General features: G+C 44.8%; 1 protein-coding gene across 2 annotated transcripts in view; it reads right to left on the bottom strand.

Annotated features, from left to right (window-relative positions):
* PALLD (palladin, cytoskeletal associated protein) overlaps window positions 1-16,199 on the bottom strand; it is a 1,042,501-nt gene that overhangs the window by 81,413 nt on the left and 944,889 nt on the right. For both annotated transcript variants that reach the window (XM_085641796.1, XM_085641797.1), the window contains 2 exons: window positions 13,059-13,280; window positions 10,629-10,778 (listed from right to left, as the gene is read on the bottom strand). In XM_085641796.1, the coding sequence (XP_085497922.1) occupies window positions 10,629-10,778; window positions 13,059-13,280 (372 nt within the window). The remainder of the gene's footprint in view (window positions 1-10,628; window positions 10,779-13,058; window positions 13,281-16,199) is intronic.

Here is a 16,199-nt window from a genome sequence, read left to right as displayed (position 1 = left end):
CTTTTATGGTGCAGTCTCACGACATTCACCCTGCACAGAAAGCCATGGATGCATCGTGCGTGCTCTGTGCGGGGTCTGTGAAGGTTTAATCGAAAATTAAGCGGTTTCCTGTGCCCCGTGCCTTACCAGAAAGAAACACGCCGGATTGCGAGCTATGTGAAAGTGAATACAACAGATATTCTCAAATTGCGTTTCCTGCGCAGCAGATGATCCCAGTAATTAATTATTACTGTGCGCCGCATGTTTGCACACTGACATCCTGCGTACGATATCGTCCACAGTGACATGAGCTGTGCACCGTTTCCTCCACAGCGTGAAACACACTGGACCTGCTGCTCTCCTCTAAATGATGTACCCGGGTCTTTGAGTGCATTGAGCTCCTGTGCACTGTGCCCTCTTAACGCATGGGCTCGCCGGACAGTTGCCCGGGGGACCCACGAGCACAGGCAGACCAGAATTGAACACAAATGTTTCGTTAAACATGTTTATTCCTGTGTGTGGATGTGTAGGCAGGGCCCGGTGCACTGCTTTCCCCGGGGGCCTCTAATGCTCTTAAATTGGCCCTTCCTGTGCATCACATCCTCCACACCAATAGGCAATGTGCACCACATAATCCGCAGTGAAAAAACACTGTGCACCATATGCTCCACAGTGAAAAACACTATCTTAAGAGGAACGTGAATACAACAGCAATGAAGCTATTGTGTTTCCTGGGTACTATATTCTCCACAGTAATTAATACTGTGTGCCATATCTGCCACAGTGATAAACTATGTGCACCATATCCTCCACAATGATAAAATGTGACCACAGAAACCACAGTGAAAAACACTGTGCACCATATCCCCCACAGTGAAAAACATAATGTATTGTGTTCTCTACAATCCTAATTGGAACGTGAATATAACAGCAATGCATATATTGTGTTTCGAGTGTACTGTAATCCCCGCAGTAATTAATACTGTGCATCATATCCTCAACAGTGATAAAATGTGCACCATATAATCCGCAGTGATAAAAACTGTACACCATATCCTCCACAGTGAAAAACATAATGTATTGCGTTCTCTACTATCATAATTGGAACGTGAATACAACAGCAATTAATCTATTGTGTTTCCTGTGTACTGTAACATCCGCAGTAATTAATACTGTGCACCATATTCTTCATAGTGATAAACAAAAACTGGGAAACACTGTGCACCATATCTTCCACAGTGAAAAACACAATGTATCGTGTTCTCTTCTATCCTAAGTGGTAATTGAATCTATTGTGTTTCCTGTGAATCATATTCTCCGCAGTGATCAATTCTGTGCACCATATCCTCCTTAATGATAAACAACGTGAACCATAACCTGCACAATGATAAACAATGGGCACCGTAGCCTACAAGGTGAAAAGCACAGTGTACGGGGTTCTGCACTCTCCTAAGTGCAACATGAACACAACATCAATGCACATATTGAGTTTCCATTGTACTATATTCTCCACAGACTACTACTGTGCCCCATAGCCTTGAAAGTGATATACACTATGCATCATTCATTCCATGCTGAGAAACACTGTGCACCATATCCTCCAAGGTGGAAAACACAGTATAAGGTGTTCTTCTGTATCCTGAGTGAAACGTGAATACAATGTCAATGAATATATTGAGTTTCCATTGTACTCTATTCTCTGAATTAATTAATAATTTGTAGCACAGTTTCACCGTGAGAACCAAACTGGACCAAGTGCTCACCTCTCCTAAGTGAACAGTGAATACAAAAAAAGTTTTGCATATTGAGTTTTCTGTGCACCATATTCCTCAAGTTCTACACAGCGTGCATCATATCCTCCACAGTGATAAACTATGTGCACTATATATTCCACAGTGAGAAACACTGCGCACCATATATCCCACTGTGAGAAATACTGCGCACAGGGCTTTAAGTGGGGGGAGGGGGGGTCTGTAGGGGTCTGAGCACCCCCAGTTTTTTTTGGGGGGGCCTCGAAAGGGGTCTCTATTTTTGGGCCTCAAAGGTCAAAGGTAGGGTGACCAGACGTCCCGGTTTTTGTTGGTGTTTCGGGTGAGCATGCGCGCGCACTGCTTAAGGCGTGACGTCATTGTAGCAGGAAGGGAAATCCTTTGAAGAGAGACACTTTCTCTTGGGGTTTCCCTTCTCTTTGAACACGCAGCGCCACCTACGTCATCGTGCCAGCCAGCGGCACAACAACAGCTGGTGAGAACCGGCACGACCCTGCTTTTACGGCCTACACCAAGATTTCTCCAGCAACCAGTGTGACCCTGCTCTGCCTTAAAACAAGCGAGGGACGAGTGTCTACATCAGAATCCAGCAGCAGTGAAAAGGAAACTTACCTTTGTGACGCCTCCCCAGCCCTACCAGCACCGTCAGGACCCTGCCTCCGCATCAGAGCTGCCTCAGCCAAGATCCTTCTGAAGCCACACAAGACTTGCCCTCCCAGCCTGCAAGCCCGCAACGTGAGTATTTTAATGGCCGTTTTTTTAATCCTCTTACCTGCAGCTTTCTCATTCCGCCGCAAAGCGCCATTCATCTTTTTCAAAACACTCTCACTGCCAATGCTGACTTGTTCTGTTTATTGATATATATATGCGGCGGTAAAGCACCCTCATAGAAAGCACTACATATGCGTAGAAAAGATTGAACAACCCTCTGAAGGGAAATCAAGGCAAATATTGAGCGCCACTGGTTCCCCAGAATTCGAAAATATTGTTGCAATTGAGAATTTTAGTTTTGCGTGTGGCTGCATAGAAAATTTTCAGGCACAATTCAGAAGTAAGTAGATATCTCAAGTCAATAGTAAAGCCGACCCAGACGAACCCCTCTGAGTTTCATTTTCATCTACTTTCACATTGCTCTGCTCTTCCTATGTTTACTAACACTGATGTAATTAAGTCCTGTGTGACCTCTTGCCTGTCAGTATGTAGTGATGGGAGCGGGTGTCTATAAGGCGGTGACTTGCCTTTATAGGCGGATTACTGGTGATATGCGGCGACCCCTGGCTGCCCTGCGCGTCAAGTGGGAGGCGGATCTGGGAGCGCCTCTTACGGACAAAAACTGGGAGGAAATCATGGAGCGCCCTTGGAAGTGTACACGAAATGCACGCTTCCAGCTTATACAGTTTTATATCTTTCATAGGGCATACCTTACCCCTCACAAGATAGCTGAGTACTTTGGTGGGCCAGATGCTTGCCCCCGATGTGGTTATAGTGGAGCGACTTTTCTACACATGCTCTGGGACTGTCCGCAGGTGACAGGGTTTTGGGAGGAAGTGGCGACGCTACTCCTGACGGTGACAGAGAGGGACTTGGAGGTAGGCCCGGGGGTCTGCTTGCTACATGGCTTTCCGCATACAGCAAAGACTAAGATCACCAGTAGGTTTATTGATCTAGGGCTGGTCCTGGCCAAGCGGGAGATTACTTCTCATTGGAAGGCGCGGCAGGGCCCTAATTTCTTACGGTGGGCTAGGGAAATGGAGAAATGGGCGGGAAGTGAGGGGACTTATAGATTGTGCTTGGCTCGACGCAGTGACAATGAAAGATCGCACGAAGGGGCCCGGGCATGGATGGCTCTCCTGGACTTGTTCAAAGGTTCGGTTATGGGGGATGGGGGTGATCCGGTGGGGGATGACGGGACCCCGGTTCCTTGAGTGCACTATACAGGGCTTCCCCCCTCTGCTCTTGCGGTACTGTCTGTTGGGATTGCTGGGAGGCGGACTCGACGGGTGGTAGCTGAGGGTTTGATGTACATGTACTTCTGATAGATACGGGCGACATGCTTGGGTGGGTGGGTAGGGAGGAGGGGCTCGTTGGGGGGGATGTTGGGAGATGGGGTGGGGGTATTCTGGCTGTCTCGCACACTCATGGTGGATTACTCCTGTGGATGCACTACCTAGTAGCACGGACATTATTGGGGTGAATGCTGTACAGAGGTAGCTTATGTGCCGGGGTGATTATTGCAAGATGTCCTGATTTGGCTGGGGGGAGGACTATGGGGGACGGGGATTGACTGCATTGTGTTCTGTGACCTAATAAAGTTTGTTTAAAAAAAAAAAAAAAATTAAGTCCTGTGTGACACGGATGGGGAATATACAATCACACTGACTGGTACCAGGTATAAGGCTGATGTGCAACTTTGCTTCGACTCGTGATTTGACTAATCCATTACACTTGGGTTTCTCAGTGAGGGAAAAGTGATGGGTGGAATGCTTGAATTATACCATATTTTATGTTTTTGAAAAATGACATCAAACATCTTAAAGGAAACTATTAGTCAGCATCGAGTGCCTTTGTTAACTATGCAGTCTCAGCGAAATTGCTTAGTTACTACTGGAATACCAAATAATACTTACTTGAAATTAGACAGTTTCCCTTAAGTGTGTAATAAGAGAATAATTAAAGAAAAATGGGAAGGAATGGACCGCAAGTGCTCACTTAAAGCCAGCTCAACAAACTTTGGGGAAATTTGCACAGATTACTGTGGAATTTCTCTCTGGTGACGGTTGTTTGATCCAGTCTTGAATTGGCATTTCCTCCAAACAACTGTTGGGAAATATCCTCTCCTAAGTACACTGTTAGTTTTTTTTTTTTAACGGAGTTTTATATAGCGCGAACTTGATCCGAATCGGGTATCAGAGCGCTTTACATAATAGCACCAGTTGCGTTACATGAGGATACAATCATTTTTTTATAGTTGGCACTTAATAAATATACATTTTGCCTATTTTATTATCCTTTGCTGGATGCGACTTCATGATTTTCTTCAGCACACAATGCTAGTTATCTTGATTTAGACCACGCCCCTACTCGGATAGGCCACACCCCTTTAAGAAATTGGCCATGCCCCTTTTAGAGCACCCCCAGGTTTTTTTTTCCCATTTAAAGCCCTGACTGCGCACCTGTAACAGGCTCTCTGCGCTCTCCTAAGTGAAATGTGAACACATGATCAAAGCATACACCGAGTTCCCAGTGTAGTACATCCTCCTCAGTGATTAATATACACAAAGTGGACCCGGCGCGCTCCACTCCTAGGTGAACCATGAATACAAAAGAACTTAATACATTGATTTTCCAGTGCACCATATCCTCCACAATAATGAACAATATGCACTATAAATTCAACAGTGAAAAACACTGTGCACCATATTCCCCACAGTGAAAAACAATCTGGATCTGACACTCAAGGGCAGCCACAGCCCATGCAGGTAAGAGCGGTGGGGGGAGGGGGGGGGGGGATTTCGATGACGAGGAAAAAATAATTATTTATTTCATTTCCCCTCGTCATCGTCTGTCAAAATCTCCCCCACTGGGGCCCACCGCTCTTACCAGCACTGGCTGTGGCTGCTCTAGGGTGAAATCTGACTAGCACAGAAATGCGTTTGTTGAGTGTCTTATGTACCATATCCTGCACAGTGAGAAACACCGCACCATATCCTCACAATGGAAAACTCTGTACACCTCCACAGAGAGAAACACTGCACCATCTTCTCACAATGGAAAACTGTACACCTCCACAGAGAGAAACACTGCACCATCTCCTCACAAGGGAAAACTCTGCACACTTCGACAGTGAGAAACACCGCATCATATCCTCACAATGGAAAACGCTGTACAACTCCACAGTGAGAAACACCGCACCATATCCTCACAATGGTTGACTCTGTACACCTCCACAGAGAGAAACACCGCACCATCTCCTCACAATGGAAAACTCTGTACACCTCCACAGAGAGAAACACTGCACCATCTCCTCACAATGAAAAACTTTGCACACTTCCACAGTGAGAAACACCGCATCATATCCTCACAATGGAAAACTCTGTACACCTCCACAGTGAGAAACACCACACCGTATCCTCACAATGGAAAACACTGTACAACTCCACAGTGAGAAACACTGCACCATCTCCTCACAATGGAAAACTCTGCACACTTCCATAGTGAGAAACACCGCGTCATGTCCTCAGAATGGAAAACTCTGTACACCTCCACAGTGAAAAACACCGCACCGTATCCTCACAGTGGAAAACACTGTACACCTCCACAGTGAGAAACACACAGGATGGCAACTCTACTCTTCTAAGTGGAACATCAGTGCAACAGAAAAACATACATTAGGACAATTTACGAATTTCTGTAGAACTCTATGTAGATGTGGACCCAAGACTGCCCAAATCTTATCAGCGATACGGAGTCACCATTATGTGTGCTAGATTAAATCTCTAACTTTAACCACATGCTACATTAGTGACATCAGTGGGGCATTCCGCGTGTTGCTTACCTCCAGCACAGAGAACAAACGCAGCACTTATCACACCACAGAAATGAGAAATTCTGTGTGTGTTTCAGATGTGAATAATGTACCCAACAACAGTTTGTCACACCGTAATTAAAAATCACTGTGAATTCCAGGGTGACATTCAGGAGCTGCTGTTGCCTATCTCTTATGGATATCTTATTAAATAGATAAGTGGGTGTCCATGTAGCACATCTATCCTCCACCATAAGGCCACTTCTGCACAGTAGCTACTAAATCCCTCTTATGTCTGTTGCCTTTGAGCGTTAATGCACTCCTGTCCTTTCACTTACTCATCCCTCTTACTTTTCCAAAGTTACCTCCCCTTCTGCCGTCACTCGGCGCCTGGTCAGGCACACCCTCCATCCATCCGTGCCGCCCCAGTCACTCCTTGTCCTCCCTCTTGCAGAGGTGCAGTCAGACATGTCCCCACCGCTATTGCCAGAATAACAAGTGCCAGGGCCTGTCTCAGACACTGCAGGCCTGCAGTAGGAAGCGCAGAAGGATCTGGGGATTTGCTTCTTATTGATGGGGACAACGTTTTCAGTAACCTTTCAAAGTTTGGGAACCAGATGGTAGAAAACAAACTAAGCGTAGCACCCCCACTTTCTAAACAGTATGCTTGCCTTACAAAAACACAACATATATAAATTAAAAATTGAATAAACCTTCTGTCAACTCAAAGGCTCGAAGTCATGTTCACATAATGCCACAATTTCCTCCATGCAGCCTATCTGAAATTTTGTGTGTACAATTAACAAAAATAAAACTTTTTCAATAACAACCTATTTAGAAGCAAGATAAATAGTTGGGAGTTAGTTTACAAAAAAGATCAACATTCTACCGAGCACTGACCAATGCCATGCACTGAAGTAGCTTTACATTCAAAGAGGTTTATGCTAAGGGTCTGTGGGTCTTCTTAGATCTTCTGATGCATTTCATACGGTGGACCAAGATTTCTTATTTATAGTCAGTGGCAAGCGTAGTTGGGTGATCCGCTTCCACATCCTTTTCCTAGAGGCTTAAATCAAGCATTAAACATGATCTTTTTGTCCAATAATGTAGACATGAGATGTGGAGTTCCGCAAGGCTCCCAATGATCTCCTATCTTTAACATTTACTTGCAACCACATATGAATGTCCTCTCCGGCAACGGTCTACAGTATCATTCCTACTCAGATGACACACCTTGATTTTAGTACCAGCGGGGAGAATGGACATCAGAGTCTACTTTTATGTTCTAAACTCATTGAGTCCTGATGTCTTAGACCTGACCAAAACCTTAATAGGACACCAGTAAAAGGGAGAAACAATGGAAATTCTTTGTGTGATGACTCCCTTTCAATGGCGTCACAGTTTCAGCTTTAAGTAAAACCATAGTTTTTCGCTTGCCCGACAAACAGTCATTATTAATCCTATTCCAGCTAAGTGAAGGCCAATCCTTATCAGGACCTCAGCATCCTTCAACTGGACTATTGTAATGCACGGTATTTAGGCATATCATGAGAGAGGACTGCCAGATTACAACAAGCCCAAAATGCCCGTCAGCTGATTTTGGGGTCCAGGGATAATAGAACACATTACTGTAGCAAAATGAAACCCACATTGACTTCCTGTGGGTTCTAGAATCCAGGATAAGTGTCTTCATATCACACACGAATATCTGCACAGGGCTCTTCTGGATTACTGTTGAGGCATAGTTATCGGCCATGCTCCTGCAAGGATCCTTTGCACTGCTAAAAAGAACTTGGTGCCCTCTTCCGACCTATATTTATCTCCTTAGGGGGTGAGATTTTTGGGGGCTCTTGAGAGCTCGTCTCTGGAATGGTCTCCATGACTCCCTTTGTGCTGCAGGAAATGTATTGAAATTCAAGCAAGAGTTAAAAACTTACTTATTCCAAACCTATTAAACATGTTTTTCATACTGCACAGAGCCTCGAGACTTGGTTGAACGTGTGCTCTATAAACGTGTTTTTTTTTTACCAACTATTCATTGGTTTTGTTTGTGGGGGGGGTTGCATTGGATTGAAGTATCCCAATGTCCTGTCATGAAGTATCTGCTATTTTATTTTGCTTGCAAGTTGAGATATGTAACAGATGGATGTTTAAGGGCCCCAGAATGTTCCCTGTTATTTCCCTGATCCTGAAACTACATTACCATTAACAGGGGTCCGTGCAATCCCAGTGGAAACAACAGAGATTAGACATTTTGGGGAAATAAAAGGCATCAGCCAGTGCTTTCATCCTGAATCTGATTGGTATTCCCAGGGGTTTCACACAGACTCTCAGCTGCTTTGAGCAGCAAACATCTGTGAGTGAAGCACCACAATGTGTAATCCCGATGAGGATGTAACTTCCATTATTTGTCGGACAGGGATTACTGGATGCTCTCACAATGAGGACCTACAATGCAGCCAATGGCTTGTGATTGGTTGCATGGAGTCTAAGACACATATTCGTTGGAATCGGATAGTCGTGCAAGGATGAAACCAGAACTCAGGGTTCCTTTCGAAATGTGGTTGGGAGCGAACAGCTAACATAGAGCCCTATGATTATTACCCCGTTCTAGCATGCCTTGTGCAGCAGATTAACCCATGGAGCTTTCTGCATACAGGTTTATAGATGGAAAGTTCTAAGTGATTGCTCTCTGGCGTCTTTGGTTAGCAATAAGTCAATGTTATATGTGGACACGAATAAATAATACTAATTTTAAGATGAATTGTATCTTTCTACCAAAATGCAAAAGAGAATTATGTTTTTCCTTTTTTCTACCACACTTACAGGTCTCAGACACGAGGTACTTATTTCCCAGAAGTGTAAATAGAATACTAACTTTCAGAATTACGGAGCAGAGAAACAGTACAGCAAGGGTTTCCTGGAGCACAGATCATTTGAGACAGCAAGGTGTGAAAACACTGAGCAGCATCTCAAGGAGACCGCATGGTGGACTGCTTAGCAGCTCTTTCTGTTTAAATTGACTATTTTCATCTGCAGATCGAAATACTCTCTAGCTTGAACAACGGCTATGGGCCAGCTTCAGTAGAATGTACCGTAAAGCACACACAATCACTCACGTAGGACTTACTGTTATCTACAAAACGGTGTTATACCTCAGAAGGGGGTCAGGTGGCTGGGTGCAGAACACAATGCTAAATACAGGTCTGGGGTGGAAACCAGATGTACAAAGGGAAAGGGGCATTACAAATGTCAACGAGCTACAGTAGGGGTGTATGTTTCATTTTGAGTTATGCCACGGCAGTACTAGAAAGTTACCTCTACTGTACCTCTTCACTACGGTAGTTTTGTCCTCATATTCCAGCAAAAGATGTACAGGACGGAGGTGGCGGGGTTTATTAACTAGATATAGGGTAGGGAGTGTGACGAAAATACATTTTTCCAGAACATACATGCCCAGTTTACATGTAGCTTTTATAGAAACAACCTTATCTGCCTATTGTATATACCAGCCATTACTAACACTCGATTGAATCATACTCAATTTCCCGCCCTCAGAAGGACGGATGGGTGTGTTGGTTTTGCCGGGATTCAATTTCTTGATCGGTGGACTGGTCACAGCTTAAGTCAGTAACGAGTGCCTAACTCACTGAGCTAGCTTTCCAATAAAGTGATGATGCCCTTCTGATAGCACAATGTGTTTGAAAGAGGGAAACTTGGATTAGAACCTTGGTCTCCAGCGTTCAAGCACAACACCTAATCCACCCAGACAACAACTCCTCTGAAGGGACGGCTAATATTTAGTTTTAATGCTAGACTTAGTGCAATGCATTTTCTTTATATATTGTACTTGAACCCTGGAATAGAGAGAAGCATTTGTTAAATTAAAAGGTGCAACTGTGGATGCAATATAAATTGAATTTCACTGGCTTTTAGTACCATGCACCACGACTGTGTGTTGAGTCGGTCTACTAATATCGGAGGTGTATGCATGAGGGAATTTTGCAAATCAATAACCTGGATTAGATGTCAACTGTATTTTAACTTTATGAAATCACAAAGTTCATACATTATTTCAAAGATTGGAAAACAGCCAGTGAACTCCTCCCAGAGCTCAAGTACTATCCCACAGTATGATCTAATGGAGAAAAAATGTAGGTGAGCATGGTGAACGTACACGGTAGATGAAAATCACGTGAGAGTGAAAACAAAGACCTCTTGTTCAGACCATGGCTGTGCTGATGCGGAAGAAAGGATGCGTTGAACTATTCTCGCATGAGATGCATTGCGATGACTTCATGTTTTAATGGAAAAATAAAGACCATGGCTGAGTCTCTAGCCACACCTGGGCTTACCTGTGGGTTGGCAGCCATGATGGTATAATTCCCGTCGTCGTCCAGGGTGGAGGCTGTGATGCTGAGTGAGCAGGTACCCTCCGGCTCTCTTTCGATCCTATAGTGTTCGCTTCTTATAGAGATCTGCTTGCCATCTTTGAACCAATAGATCTGCAGGGCAGAAAAAAAGGAGGCGCTAACTCAGGCAAAGAGAATAGCGCATCGTCACAGGGCTATGCGTGTCGGTGGGCTTTGCTCCTCACATGGGCAGCTGGGTGCCTAGGGAGAGCCAGCAGCTGCCTCAGAGAGCCCTATCCAGAGCAACAGTGGCATACCACAAACAAACAAAGGCCTGACATCATCCAAATCAGCAGCTATTTTTATAGAACAAATGGGCTGCTCACCCCTAGTAGTCTAACCCTCAGCAGCCCTGCATGAAGGGCAGACATTCATTTTACAAAGCACCTGGCCTACTCAGCCTCCAGCTAACCCTCTGCCCCTAGGGGCTCGAGGCTGAGGAGCATCGGACGAACTCCTCCCGCACTCTCCTCATTCCAATGACCCCACAAAGTAGTAATTTGTTTCTCCACATCTCCAGCAATCTGAAGTAATCAAAGGAAGATACAATCACTCGATAGAAAGCACCAAATAAATAAATATAGCACGTTGGTGAGATGTCTATCTTATGGTACAGCACATGGAAAACGCAGGATGTAACTTCCACTCACGTGAGCTAGGCTGGAGTGGACGGTTGCAAAATCTGCCCTGCCCCCCATACAGTACCACCACGGAGAACACTCATCTCACAGACGAGCTCACCACCACTTGTTTGAGCCAGAAAGTGTTCAGTGCTCTACTCATCTCCACTCACCCCTCCACCCCCAAATATCCTCTATCAGTTAAGTCCACAATCTGAGACAGTACTCTGCCCCGAGAACCCAATGGCCTAGAGAAACTGGTGAATGTGGCGCACTAACATTTGCATAGAATGAATAATATTTTCCCTGCTTCTGTGAAGCATCTCACACCCTTGACCCCGCTGCCATGCCACAGACTTCTTGGGATTCAGGAAACGCCTAAAACTCATTAGTCTGAATGTAAGTGGAACTCCTGGAGCCAATGACTGTCCTCCACAACAAGCTGTCACTGGGAGAATGATGACCGAAACCGCTGGTTCCTTTGTCACCTGCCTCACCCACCCATGCACAGGGCTTTGAAGCAGCTTTAAGATCTGAGTCAAAGCAATACATAAAATAGATTTTCATTTTGTAGGTAAACGACGAAGGGAATCACCTGGAGCAACATCACTTAAAGGGCAGCACTGTAGGGCTTGTAGGGAAAGTAGGACAGAGGTGGCACTTGGAAAGAGTTCTGATGTTTGACAATCCATTCAAATCATGTTAGGGAGCAACTCGGTATCCCAGAACCATACTTCGAAAATGCAAACTTGGAAACTCTTTGATGCCCAATGACTATTGCTTCAGAATTACATAATAGGTGGGGCACTATGGCACAAAGACACTATCCCTGGTGGTATTGTCTAAGTACCCTGCTAGAGTGGCATGGCCATGGTTTAGAGACGGAAACGAGATATGCGTAAGACGTGCCCAAACAGCACAAAATCCTGGTATCTCTCCTCCCCAATAGTGGTTACTCTTTCAGAAATGTTGCCCAACCCCTAGATGACATCACCTTCTATGACTATTAAAAGAGATCCAAAAATAGAGGGTAGAAGAGGACATAGGGGCGATGCAGACTGTCCTTCCTTGTAATCGGACATGACCCTTCAGACTGCAGCTGCCATTTGTAGGCACAGTCCTCACTTCAGAGTCCATAAAAACTCAGAAAATGTACTATAGAGCGGCATCTCTCCTCACATTGTGGGCTTTATATCTTATCGAAGCATTCCCCCAGAGTGCATCTTAAAGAAAATAGTTTAATTACAAGTTGATACCGCATACTTTCGATAATTAGCAGAAAGTAAGACCAATCCTGGTCAGCCTTGGACTGACCTCTACTTAAACCTTCTCTACATTCCCCTCTCTTCATTATTGACAGCTTCTCCCAGCCTCCTTCTACCCCTGGTCAAGGATAAAACCATTCCCGTCTACATCACCGCCACAGCAAATATCACACAGGGCGTCCTTCTCGTTCTGGGTACTGCTACCCCCACCACGAGCCCCAGTGTGATACATGGTACTTATTTTAAACGGGACATCCACTATCTCACCGTAATGAACATACTAACCCTATGCACAGTGCTTACATCAGCATGCCAAAGTGATGTGAAGTGCCTGCAAGGCGGCAATATACCAACATAAAAATAATATGATACAGGTTTGCCCAAAGAAGCCCTAAAAAATACAAGCAAGTGTAATATTACTCCCAACATTGTGCATGTCGCCCACCAGTAGCATGTCTTCAAACTGTGGGGAGCTTTCCCATGCTCACCTTTGCCTTTGGATTCCCAGACACCTTGCTTGTGAATGTGACTGGCATGCCCTCGAAGATTTTGTAATGCTTTAGCTTCACCTCAAACTGAGGGGCCACCCCGTTATCAATCGGCTCATCTTGGTGCTGCACCTCATCGTCCGACTCTTCAGCGGGGGTTCGTTCCAGGCGGTACTCGATTTCGCTGATCAACCTCTGCTCGAAGCTGGAGACTTTGTATTCCTGCGTAACACGAAAGGTGGGATGAGTGTGTGTGGTGCCTGTCACACCACAGCGGATGCACATATCAAACAGGCTCAATCCTTACCTCATCACACGAGAACTTAACTGACTTCCATAAAACTGTACCACAAGCGACTAAACACTAAGTGAGTGTCAGCAATCTAAAAAGGATCTTTTTTGTTCTGTGATAAAAAAAAGTGCTGGAAATAGAAATAATGCCCTCGAGGAACTCCAAATTAGTAATGACACCTATCAACGGCCTGCCTCATATTTGATATAATAATACCCACATTTCACAGCATTAATAGGCTATTCCAGCTCTTCAGAGCAGGATTGTTAGACCATCAATTGACAGTAGCAGCACCTCCTCCACAGCAGCTATACTTTTAAGGACCGACACAGTATGCTGCTGCTGCTGTACAATTAATGTGAACATTCAAGCACTCCTCAGCAGTGGTGGCGTTCTCTTATGCTGCAGGACTAGCAGTTCTCTGCAGCACTGCTACACTTTCATGTGGAACCAGCAGCAGATCTCAGTAGGACTGCTGTAGTTTTAAAGAAACAACAATGGCGCCACTCTTCAGGCCTGGTATACTTGTAATGGGCCACAGACGAACAACTCAACATGGAAGTTGATATATGGTGAATAAATAATCGTGCATGTCCATCATGTTTAACATAACAATCATCCAGAATTACACTTGACCTTTCCCAGGTCACTGCATGACAGCACAAGATATGCATTATAGAGGGGCCCCGCTTTGGGAATCAGATCACATCCACACACACTAGATAACATTCACACGAATCAACAGAGCACAGCAGCTCACGCCTTTGGTCCAGTGAAACATAATCATGTCGCACTCACTTCAGCAACTCCACTCATGGAATTAAATGCTACCAACCCCCGACACTAACTGAGGCACTGAGACAATTCTCCACGGTGAAGGGCGTATTGTGACCTATCTGTGGCGAAGACTGGATGAGAATGGGCCTTTTCTCCTGGGTGCTGAAATGAATCTGGGAGACAGCGAGAGGATAGATGCGGTGCACTGGTGACGCCTTCGGTCACGGCCCCTGCATCCCACCCATCACTCTGTGCCAGCAGCTTCCCCTATGCCTTGTACCACGCCTGCAGCAGAGCTCTCGGCCTGCCCGGCAGCGGCTCCTGCCATGAGTCAGGGTGGCAGCAATCAGATGTTGCACTGGTACCCTGCCAGGACAGTTTCAGTTAATCAAACCTCTGCCAGGATTACTGCCAGAGCAGTGAGACAGCTCTGTCCAGCTCAAGGCGTGCATTAGTGCTAAAAATAAAATGCTCTGGTATTAGCCTTGTTGTGTATTTTGACAATGCGTAACTTAGCAATCACTGATGTTGGCAAGCAGCCAGGCTTCAGTTTGTCCTGAGGAGTCTAGGTCTCTGAGCCATTTGGGAAACATTTCTTCAAGCTTAAGGATCGTTTATGCTTTTAAATCTGTCAGATGGAGTTATATTGGATAATAGATGGGAAGGAGAGGTACTTTTTGCAAACTGAAGTAAATAGCACATAAAATGAATTACCCAAGTGATATTTCCGGTATAAACTTTCTTAAGATTAAAGAGCTCCATCAGTAGATCATTGCCAGCAATGGACGTGTATTCAGGATACAGGTCAGTGGAAATTAACTTGATGTCTTTTATGATTTAACAACACCCATTTTTTATGTGGCTGTACCTGGAAACCAAAACAAACATTCCTCACAGACCAGGAAGCAAGCATGTAAATCAAAACGAGATGAATATCAGTCTCTGTGTCCCGTGAAGCGTGGGTGTATTGTTGGCTTCCATACATGTGGGAGACGCCTTTCTCTGTGTGTTTTAGTGCAGTAACGAGCTAATCATTGAATATTGATATGAAAGCCACTTCAACGGATCCTTCTCTGAAGACTGTACACGACAGTGTACCACATTCTTCCAATGTGTACCACATTCATGCACTACTACTACATTCTTCCACCATGTACCACATTCTTCCACCTTGTACCACATTTTTTACTGTGTATCACATTCTTCCACTGTGTACCACATTCTCCACAGTGTATCACCTTCTTTCACTGTGTAACACATTCTTCCACCTTGTACCACATTGTTCCACTGTGTACCACATTCCCCACTGTGCATAACATTGTTTCACTGTGTACCACACTTTCCACTGTGTATATATTCTTCCACTGTGTACCGCATTCTAACACTGTGTATCACATTCTTCCACTGTGTACCATATTTTCCACTGTGTGTATCACATTCCTCCACTGTGTACCACATTTTCCACTGTGTATTACATTCTTCCACTGTGTATCACATTCTTACACTCTGCACCACATTCTTCCATTGTGTACCACATTCTTCGACCTTGTACCGCATTCTTCCACTGTGTACCACATTCTTCCACATTGTACCGCATTCTTCCACTGTGTACCACACTCTTCCACTTTGTATCACATTCTTCCACTGTGTACCACACTCTTCCACTGTGTAACAAAGTCTTCCATTGTGTACCCCATTCTTCCACCTTGTACAGCATTCTTCCACTGTGTACCACATTCTTCCACTGTGTAACAAAGGCATCCATTGTGTACCCCATTCTTCCACCTTGTACTGCGTGTGTATCACATTCTTTCACTGTGTACCACATTTTCCACTGTGTATTACATTCTTCCACTGTGTATCACATTCTTCCACTCTGTACCACATTCTTCCATTGTGTAACACATTCTTCCACCTTGTACCACATTCTTCCACCTTGTACCGCTTTCTTCCACTATGTACCACATTCTTCCACCTTGTACCGCATTCTTCCACTGTGTACCACACTCTTCCACTGTGTATCACATTCTTCCACTGTGTACCACATTGTTCCACTGTGTAACAAAGTCTTC

The sequence above is a fragment of the Triturus cristatus genome, chromosome 2_2 (assembly GCF_964204655.1).
Source record: "Triturus cristatus chromosome 2_2, aTriCri1.1, whole genome shotgun sequence".
NCBI lineage: Eukaryota > Metazoa > Chordata > Amphibia > Caudata > Salamandridae > Triturus > Triturus cristatus.
The sequence above is the reverse complement of the archived record's forward strand: the minus strand, read 5'-3'. Positions and strand labels throughout refer to the sequence as shown.